This window comes from Homarus americanus, unplaced genomic scaffold, assembly GCF_018991925.1.
Source record: "Homarus americanus isolate GMGI-L3 unplaced genomic scaffold, GMGI_Hamer_2.0 scaffold30440, whole genome shotgun sequence".
Classification (NCBI taxonomy): Eukaryota; Metazoa; Arthropoda; class Malacostraca; order Decapoda; family Nephropidae; genus Homarus; species Homarus americanus.
In genome coordinates, this window is record NW_024752506.1 from 18,988 (window position 1) to 30,205 (window position 11,218).

The following is an 11,218-nucleotide window of genomic DNA, read 5'->3' on the forward strand; positions in this document are numbered from 1 at the left end:
ACTCACCCAAACAATAACAGAGACACGTTGCCACCTCCACCTAACACAAGTCTATCTTTTTTATGCATAAAAAAAGTCCGGAGGTGTGGTAGTGTAACGGCCTCATAAATACAAACTAAATGAGTGTTGCTTTCTGTTCGTTGCAACAGATATTATACAAATGCTTCAGTCGACTTATACTACTTATATGAGGATAAGGGTAATTTGATGAGAGCTATCATCCCAAAACTGACTTATCATTTATATATTAATGAAGACCTTTATAATCATATTAATAACATAAACACCTTCTCTTTCAATAAACTATCTCCAGAGTCCCCGAAAAATTCAATACCTTTGAGAAACAGCTGTACAGCTGGTGATTTCAAGGCAACGTAAAGTTCAAACAATTTCCACGTTCAGCACACGAAATAACCGCTACCATAATGTAATAATGTATTGCTATGCTACCACAGCTTAGGTCTTTTGGCGTGTATAATAAAATTTTATTACCTAAGTCATCAACAAAATATATGTGTATCTACCAACTCTAAAAAAAAAATCGTTAGTCAATTTTGGCATTTGCAAAACAGATTTTTTTTCCCTTACAGTGTCAATAGACTGTAAATAAACACTGTAAGTGTAAGACAGTGGATACTTGAAATTCTATTTCGAATCGATGGGTGAAGTAAAGTGTGAAGAGATCTTGAAGCTGGTACGTAGATTGGTGGTACGGGAATTGGACTTGAAGAATGATGATGGAATTTGGAGGGACTCATTCGCAGGCCCAAATAGTCACTTATGCTCCAATGTTGTATTATGCAGTACATTCTCCCACAAAGACCATAACTTGCTTTAGGAATCGTGATGTTGATATATGACTCAGATACATGAATAATCAAATAACACCTATAAGTTTCTCCAAAGTCAGAAACAGTTAAGTTAGGAAGAGAAACCTGTTCTGAATTGTCACTAGACTTCAACTCCGGATCTACCTATTTATCGGTGGTTGTACGGGCAATTTCCATCTACCCCAAAATCTTGTCCTCCATTCCCCTTCCTCCATGCAAGTGACCTGTCAGTCAAGACCTATTGAATATGACCTGCTAACCATTGAGTACCGTGTACAGCGGGTGAACACCCCACCGAAACTTTCACTTCCGGATCTGACGCTTTCAGTCAGCCACTGATGGTCTCCGCTCCTTGATCTGCTACAGTACTACCATAGTTAACACCAATTACAATTTTCTAAAAGCCATTTGAACAAGAAATAATCCAGATATCAAATTTTGGTCAACAGCTCCTTAATCAGCATGTTCAGGAGTACCTGTACTGAGATTTTGAACAAAATCTATTTTTTGGCCGAAAATGACAAAAATTGTAAGTCTTATGCCTTACAGGATTTTTGGCCAAAAAATAGATTTTGTTCAAAATCTCAGTACAGGTACTCCTGAACATGCTGATTAAGGAGCTGTTGACCAAAATTTGATATCTGGATTATTTCTTGTTCAAATGGCTTTTAGAAAATTTTAATTACCGTATATACTCGTCTATAACCCCCCCTCGTTTATTGGTCGACCCTGATTTTTTTACCAAGAAATCATTAATTTATGATATTCCTCGTTTATAGTTCGACCCACGTTTTTGAGGGTAATGGAACAACAAAACCTTCAGTAAAAACGCTCTACGTCCAATAAATTGAGGCTCGCCGTGCCTGAAACACGAGTGCCGAAGGCAAATTGTTTACCATTTATTATTACGACACTTTACACTGAAACACGGGTAGTTTCAACAAAAATATTGTATATTTCCATTCAAGTATTTATTCAAGTCAATTAGGAGGGAATATTATTGTAATACAGTACAATAGTTTTTTAACTAAACCATTCGAAAAGCGATTACGGTAACATCTTTTGAACGAAAGAAAGCGAAAGTCATTGTTTTCGTCACGATTTTATCCCACTTTCCACTGTAATACGTACGTCATTTCAGCAAAAATATTACATTTCCGTGAATGCATTATATGAAGCACAGTATGAATAGAATACTATTGTAATATAACAATATTTTAACCAAAAACTATTAAAAAAACAAGTAACCTCTTGAACATCGGAAGGTTAGGTAAAATCTTTTGTTTTCGTCATGTATTTTATCCTATTTTACATTAAAATACATCACGTTTCAGCAAAACTACTATTTATTTCCAAGAATATATTCGTTCAGGCACAGTTAAGGTAAAATATACATGTGATGTAACAGTTTAACTGAAAACGATTCGAAAAAACACGTGTACCGTCTAGCTGACGCAACAGCTGGAGGTGCGTCATGCGTCGTTGTAAACAATAGGAGGTTGAAGTAGATTACCGGGTATTATATTAAGTGTGAAATATCGAAAAGGTTTTTATTACCAGTATTTTTTGTAGATCAATGAGAACTGTGATACCGTATATATGATATGATAAGTTAGCCTGTGCTAAGAACTTCAACATAGACTACTGAAAGCACATTGTAAGGTAATTTAGCCTATTGTAAGTTGGTGAGCATTTGCTGAAGGAACTGCACAACTTTTCATTACTAATTGGTACATATTTTACATTTCCATTGTTTACTGGCAGTAAATAGTAAATATTTTTCATGTCTGAAGCTAAAAGTTGCTCCTCGCCCTTCCCATCATGCACGGGTTCAACCTAACAAAACTACTACGCATGTATAGGACGACCCCCAATTTTTTGCCTAAAAATTTGGTCTTAAAAACTCGAACTATACAAGAGTATATACGGTACTTTTGCAAGTCATTTGAATAAGTAATAATGCAGATATCAAATTTTGGTTAACAGCTCCTTAATCAGCATGTTCAGGAGTACCTATACTGAAATTTTGAACAAAATCTATTTTTTTGCCAAAAATTCTGTAAGGCATAAGACTTACAATTTTTGTACAGTTTCTTCCTCTCTTTCTACCTCTGAACAACAATTACAGGTTCAAGTAAATGCATACACATTAAGAAGCGAGCACCTCTATAAACAATGGTTCTGCTAGGTTTTCTAATGGTGGTGAGCCATAAGATGCCCTCAAGAATGGAGGACTTGTGTACCTGCAAATAATAAACTTCTTTTGAGAAGTAATCAAGGAAAAAGCAACAATTCATATCAATATAATTTTTATTTTAGTAAAAACTGTCAGCAGCTTTATGGGAAAATTCTTAATAAAGATTTTCAATCAAGGTTGTATAAATAGCCCTGGTCCTTGGATACTTGCACGAGTTATTAACAATAATGGGAGGATGGGATCAAGTGGATATTGAACAAATAAATGTAAACTTTGGGTATACCCTTATTACCACTGGTCTTTTAATAAAAATTTGACAAATTTAAAATTTTCCATGAATTTTGCATTAAGAAAGATTAAACCTGTGCTGTTATATATGACTTTGATGAAGCTACATTTTCCTGCTTCTCCTTAATCTGATAATTACTCTTTCATATGAATGAATTTATATTTACATACATAAGAGTTAATCTAAACCTGTAAGGAGTAGCACCTCCCAAAACCATGTATATTTTTTGCTTTAAACCTTTTTTTGCACAATTGTAATAAATTTGCAAAAGTTATTATTGGCAAAGCCATTACCACTTGCTTTTTATTGATTTTTTTCTTTTAAGAATGAAATGAGTGACAAAGAAATGATGTGATGGATTTACAAATAATGATGAACATTTCCAATTTATGAGGGTTAATAATATTTCCTAGTCGGATAAACCTTCATCCACATCAGGCACAAAGTCTTCATCATCCTCTTCGTCCAGGTCGAGGTCATCCAGGTCTTGGAATAAACTTTCGTCTACAGTAACTTCTCCCTCTCCTGTAAAAACAAATCAAGTTACTTTTTCTAAAATCCCACACCCTAACTAACAGCACTTAAAAAATCTTTCTTTCAGTGCAAAAATTCAAAATTACAATAACCTTGAAAATGTTATATCACTTATTGTTTGGTCAAAATAAAGCTTGTCTCCACTATACTGATCATTGGACATGACCTGAAAAACTGGAAATCTTATCTTTCTCTACTTTTAAAAAGTGTATGTCTAATATAAGTCTTATTACTGTACCAGTACTTAATAATGGTTTGATCAACTGAAGAATCTCCACCCCAGCATCCTAACCTCATTCCCCCAAATAGTGTTCTAGTGTTAATCTTTAGGTGAAATAAGCTGGTGACGATTCTTCTGGTTATCTGAATGGTCATTAACTCTATGATTAGCAGATATACCATATACTGTACATACAGGTATCCCTTGCTATATGAAAGTTCAAGCTACAAAAATTGGCTCATACGAATTTTCTGTTCTCACACCTCTTTCATATTACTGTACAGTAGACCCTTGTCATTTGCAGGTTTCTGATTCATTATTTTGATGATTCATGGTAAGCAAATGGTGGTTATGGTGGCTAGCTTGCGAGCCTTTTTCCACAGCATCTTGTGTTGCACTCTCAAAACTTTAGTGTTTCCGTGTGAAAATGGCCCCTAATAGACTGCCTAGTGTCAGTGCTAATAATGCTAGTGAAGTGAAATATTTAAGGCAGAAATCAAGTGATGACCCTGACAAAGAAAGTTGGATTATTAGACAAGTTAAAGGAGGAGATGAGTGCTGCCACGGCTGGTCAGTTGTTTGGTATAGGTATACAGTAGTGCACTAAGGTAGTATAAGTTGCTATTCAGGGTTTTACCTATTTGCGCCATTCCTTGGAACCTAACCCCTGCAAATAAGGGCTAACCATATATGAAAACTATTCTTGCTAATAGGAATATGGTCCTTTAAGGTGATGTACCAAATCAATATTTCAATTAGTATTTTTAATGTGTTAAGCTCTAAATTACAGTAATCCGTTACTAATTTACAGTACAGTAGTTAGGTACCAATTTACAGTATACTTAGGGCGAGTTTTTTTTTTTTTTTATGATCCTACAGTACAGTATTTCCTTTCTTAGGTTTGATAATAGGGATTTCTTGTACTTAGTTACAGTAAAACTCCCATAATTCGTACTCTTCTAATTCGAAATCACTCATAATTAGAAATGTTTTGTCATTACAAAATATATATTACAAATTTCGTAATATTTGGTCAAATTTCAAAATACGAGACATTTACAAATATATATGATGCACCGATTGCCATGGGATGTGACCGCCAACCACCCACCACAATAAAAACAAAGTACAGCCACTATACGCGCCGTACTTTGTGTGTCGGTCAGTACTCAGTTCAAGACTGTCGTTGTGGAGTGCACATCTATGGTCTACCACGCAAGCTTTTTCCCACTTGTTTTATCATTGCCCAGAGTTTGAGCCATTATATCTGATAACCATGAACGAAGCACCTAATATAATTCAGAAATACTGCACTGTACTAAGAAATTTTTAAATTTTGCTAGGGGCAGATAACGGAGAAGTGCTTTTTTTTCCTCTGGAGACTGTGTCCCTCATATCTTGTAAAATCTCATAATTCTTAAGGGCTAGTGCCCCTATTACAGTACAGTAGTTAGTTACAAAATTACAGTACTGTAGTTAGGTAGATTTTTTTGTTGTTGTTTGTGAACGTATTTAAATTTTTGTAAGTATGATAGTGGGATTTTCTTTTCAATGGGAATCGAACCCAATTTTTTCCCCCAAATGTTTTGTTATTCAAGATATGAAAATTCACTTAACAAATGGATTTCAAGGACATTATCCCATTCATATAAGCGAGAGACACCTGTATATGGAACAGAATAAGTACGACAAGAAGGTTAGACTGTACTTGAAATTCAAACCAGCTGCAATGAATGGGTTAATAGTCAGGATAGTTAAAAGTAAATTATACACAAAATAACAAAACCAATATATAAAATACAGGTTCAGATATCGTATATACATCTCAAGGGGCAACACAATACTTATGACATATAGATAAAAAACTGCATATTGAGATGAATTTACCATCACCCAAGAAGCTTAAATCAGACTCGTTGAGGGTCTGATCTGTCTGGAACAATTCACGGCCCGTTAATTTCTTGTTCTTTTCTTCCTCCTTTTCTTTTTCTGTTCGCAGTGCAGCCAATTCCACATCGAATTTTGCCTTCCAAACCAGAAAGGTTTCCACCGTCACTCTAGTGCCCTCAAACTTTTTCTGTTGGGATTAGGGAATTATCAATGCAAAATTCTTATAAATAAATCTACATTGTGTGGGTAAGACATTAATGACAGGATAAACAATGATGGTTATGAAAGAACAATAAGAAGCACAGTCACATGAGATATATAAGAAGAAAAATATTATTAAAACACAAAAATGTCCTTATGAATTTAAATGAAAACTAAGAAAATAAGCAAAATCCGAAAGAATAAATTTAAATTGTGTAGAATTAACAAGATCAACTGGGGATACGCTAGAGGAAATTAAGTAAAATCATCATGATAAATGTATAAGGCAATAACTAAATGAAACCATGCAACATTGAAATTTGAATATATAAGAAAAAAGAAGACTAATAAACCCAATAAGATTATATAGGGTATGAAGTAAATGTTGACAGCCTTTGTGTTACAAGAGCCATCTAGTGGAGAGAATAAGTCAGAAAAATCAAGATGACCTAAGATTTAAAGGCCATTATTGCTTAAGGTCTTTTAACATCAAATTCCATTTCTGATGACCTCTCTGGAAGAATCTCCATCATGAAAACTGTTCACTGCACTGTCCTCCTCAACCAGTCAGAGAAGCAGTAGGGTTTCCTATCTGAAATTGAACTATTATAAACAGCCAAACTTCTAGTAAGAAGAAAGGTTACTAATTTATCCACTTGTTTCATGTTACATAAAGAATTAGAGAATGGCACCGAGTAGACTGGCTTATCTATAAAAAATCTTGTTGGGCCTCAATAACAATTTCATAGGACTTGAAAAGATTAAGTCCAATCATGTGCTCAAGTTGCATTAGTAAGTCATTTAAAGACCCTAATATCTGTTTAAACTTATCATAACTGGAAAATCTTTGTCCAACACATGATCAATTTGACAAAGCAGCTTTCATGAATAGAAATAGGAAGATAAAGCCATCAGAAGAGGAAAGGATAGTGAATTGCTGTGTCAGTTATTTATTAAAGGTGAACATGGAAGCTCCTACTCTGGGAAGAAGAGGTGGATTGGTCAGACTTCCTACAGCTTATACAGGCTGGGATGATAAATGTGTTTATCATAGGGCCAATACATTTATTTAAAAATTTTCATGCAATTTATTGAACTTTTTGTCAGTGTATTTTCTATATGAATAATTCTCAGGAATAATAATTATCTTTGCAGGGTCTGTTAGAAACAAACTTGTCAAAGTAAATATGACCCCCTAGCAGATGTCTTGTGTTATGAAAGCTGCCAAGTACAAAAGTCGTAAGCAGAAAATATCACGCACGCTTCCCAAATAACTATCAACTATCTGTATGAACTGATCATATTTTTCATTAAGTTAAATTGTGCTTATCCTCCAGCTCGGACTTACTCGTTCTGCTTCCTCCAATTCCTTCTTTTCGCGTTCAAATTCATCTTTAGCTGTGCGGGCCAGCGTCTCCATGTGTGTAGTGAGCCACTCCACTGTGTATGAGACTAATGTGAAGACCATCACCATGCCTACGTTCTCCTCGCACTGAAATCAACTCTGGATTAACAAAAGGGGATCTGTATTAAAACATCTACAATAGCAAGCAAGTAGACTTAATTTGGGGGGTTATCTCAACCTCATCATTTTACAGTCATTTTCTAACTTGTGTGGGTTATCTGTACCAATAGTATTTACAAGTAATATTACACCGAACTCCTGGTGATTGTAAAATTGAGTGTTTCAGAAGAATTTAAAAAGCATATTATAATTGAACCTAAGAAAGCTGGGAGTCTCGGAAAACTATTCTTCTAAACACAGACCTCCACATAGCAGCTATCAGGTATATCTTTCATTTTCTTCACTTAATTTGACTTTAAGTAGATGTGTGCATTCTTACTTAAACCCTTTTCTATTACTGTAATCCTAAATGCATCATTTCTCTTCAGTATAGGGATCACCTGAAGAATCTCCACCCCAGCTTATTTCATCTTAGGTTAGGTTAGGTTGGGTTGGGTTGGTTAATCTTTAGGTGAAATAAGTTAGGGTGAAGATTTTGGGCAATCCCAAAATAGCATTGTCTGTTGCTCCAAAAGGAATCCAACACTTACCTGCGCTTCTAACTGTTCCCGCAAATCTGATAACTCTTCCTCTTCTATATTTTCTACAGGAATCACCTCCATAATGGGTGGCTCATCAGGATATGTAGGAGTATATTCAAAACTGAGAACAATCTCTGCCGGTTCTACTTTAAGTTCGTCATATGGATCAGAGCCCTCTGATTTGACACTGATTTTGAACTTGTGTCGTGGTTCTACATCTAAAACTGAAAGAGATTAAACCTGTTACAAAATGAAGGCACTACAGTACTTGTAAGAATTAATCACTAAACCAGTAAAAAGAAACATTAAAATGCACTCAACTTTCAATTTATATACTGTACATTATTTTCTTTGCTTGCACAGTTTCAGATATACAGTTCACAGTCAAGTACTGGGTAATTTGTGACTCTTTATAGTTTGCAGGGGCGGATCTAGGGGGGACCCTGGGGATCCGGACCCCCATTTCATCAGAAAATTCCAATAATTTTTCTTGAATACAATATTGTACTCAGGCACTTTTATAGAGTAAAATGTAATAACTATTGACCTCAGAATATCTCCTAATATCAATTGCACATGGTTTCAATATGGTCGTCTCAAAATGCCCATAATATTGGTCAGATTTCAACTGGGGGTTTACAGTGCACCCCCAAAACCCCCCAGCTAGATGGGCTCACTTTCCTCACCATGTTTCCCCACCCAAAACTTCTTGGACCCCCCCCCCACCCTTTAATATTCCTGGACCTGCCCCTGGTTTGTACACGGCCTGGATTCACTTATACTTAGCCCATCATGGTCATAACATGAGCCTGAGGAGCACACCACACATGACCTACGCACATATCACGAGAATCCCAAGAAACTGTGTTAAAATAAATAACTTACACCATCTTCATTTCATTACCAATAAATAATTTTTTCTCTTCTTTACGGGCATTAGCCCACCCGGGCACAGGTCACTGACCCACATTGGGGCCTGGGAGGCAAAAATTTAATAATAATAATAATAATAATAATAATAATAATAATAATAATATTAATAATTCATAATCAATAAAATTTATAATAAAAATACAAAATTAACAATAAAATATTAAAATAATAATAATAATAATAATAATAACAACAACAACATTGTAAAAATAATAAATAACCATAAAGAAAAAAGAAAAGAAAAATCAATAGTGAGAAACAATATATGTATGTTGTGTTGTCAAAGTAAGAGAAACAATCGAGACCCTGCAATTGTGTGTAAATGAGACAAAAAGTCAGTTGAGGAACCTGGGACTTGGTCACAATTTTCATGATGCCATATGGCAGCAGGGTCTACCATTGGACAACACATTATGCTTCCAATATCTTCCCAGACGGTAGTACCTCCCTGTTTGGTAGCTGCCTACTACCTACTAAAAGCCGGTATGTCGTCTAGTACACGGGTGTAGAATAGTGTTCGGGACAGAAAAACTCGTAACACATAATACAAGTACAGTACGTATAGTATTACGAAAAATGATTTCTTCCCATTTATTGGGTGTTTTTCATGAGGAAACAAAGCACATACAGTTTCTATGCTTGGGGCACACACAATGCCAATGCTCACTGTTTACATCTGGCATGTGTTGGTCAGCAAGTCTGGGAATATTCGTTAATAGAATGAATCAATCTAACCTATTAGACCTAACATAAAGTAATAGTTATCATTTCCTATTATCTAAAAAAAATAAAAAATAAAATAATTCCTGTCCATGAATGGAACCATTCACACAACTTAAACATAAGAGCCACTGCTACATCTAAATCTTGCTCTGATTGGTTGAAACAAAAGCCCATCCCCCATTTAGACTTTCTTTGCATTGTTGAACAAGAAACCAATACACGAACAAAAAATAAAGTAAAACAATAAATATCTCAGTTCTATGTTGTTTGAGAGCATAACTTCATGGAAGAAAAATGTCTTAGAAGTGTCTAAACTATTGATTGCAAAGATAAAATTCTCAAGATTTGGTTGGTGGCAACATATTGCAATAATATTGTGCCGGTATTATTAAAAATTTGGAATGTTCCAAATTTTTTAAACTTGCATTAAAGATAGTTTTTCGTGCTGATTTTAAATGTGAAACACATGTTTAGTGGAAATGTTTTATTTGTGACTTACAGGTCTATGAATCAGAAGTGCTGGCAAATCATGCTTAACATAAGCTCGTTCAAATTTTGCCCTTTGTAACGCTGGCGCCACATATACTCGCACAGGTACCCATCCAATATTTGGCGATGTGTACTGGCTTGTTTGTTTTGTTAGGTTAGGTTTGGTTAGGATTAGGTTGTGGAAAAAACAGACATTGTTCCTGCAAACAAATGCCAATAAAATGTTAAATATTTATTTCTCCAAAAAATGAGTTGCATACTTAGAATCAGCCTAAAAAAACTGTACTAGTGACAAATTTTTCAACACAATTTAACACCGTCCAAAATTTTAATAAGATCTATGGTGAAATGTCCTAAATTAGTAGTTTAGGAGCCCAGGTCTTTAAAAATACCAACTTGTGTTATACTGGAAATCATAAGTCTAAGAAAGCCCAGAAATTGAACAAAATATGATACACACACACACTCATTACAGATGGCAGGGTAATACTTGGAGGCAGATACAAATCTTTCCAATAAACTAATCCACACCTGCACCTTCTAAAATGAATAAATCCGTCATGCAGATTGTATTGATTCTACTTAAACTATATGCTGTTGGGTAGAATGTGAAAATTATGAGGCAATGTTGTCATATCACCTCTGAAATGACATGGACACCAAATGGCATACAAGTCTTTAAGCTATGTCTAATACTTACTTTCAAATTCATCTGGATATATAGACTCCAGCGCTTCTATTTCGTTATTCTGCTCTTCTTTATAGTCAGTCATTTTATGTATATTATATGAATCCAGAAGTTAGAGGATAGTGAAGCAGCGTGTGAGCCAGGCCAGTGTTTTGGTTGTTGCAGACCCCGTGTCCGA

The 11,218-nt window shown here is 35.0% G+C and overlaps 1 protein-coding gene across 1 annotated transcript; it reads right to left on the bottom strand.

Annotated features, from left to right (window-relative positions):
• Positions 1-3,126: 3,126 nt before the first annotated feature.
• Positions 3,127-11,218, bottom strand: LOC121855123 (RWD domain-containing protein 1-like). The gene is made up of 5 exons (XM_042349987.1): positions 11,053-11,218; positions 8,217-8,431; positions 7,510-7,653; positions 5,958-6,147; positions 3,127-3,841 (listed from the first exon to the last, which is right to left on the bottom strand). Exons 1-5 carry the CDS (start codon positions 11,123-11,125, stop codon positions 3,726-3,728), a joined length of 738 nt encoding a protein of 245 aa, XP_042205921.1. The 5' UTR covers positions 11,126-11,218; the 3' UTR covers positions 3,127-3,725.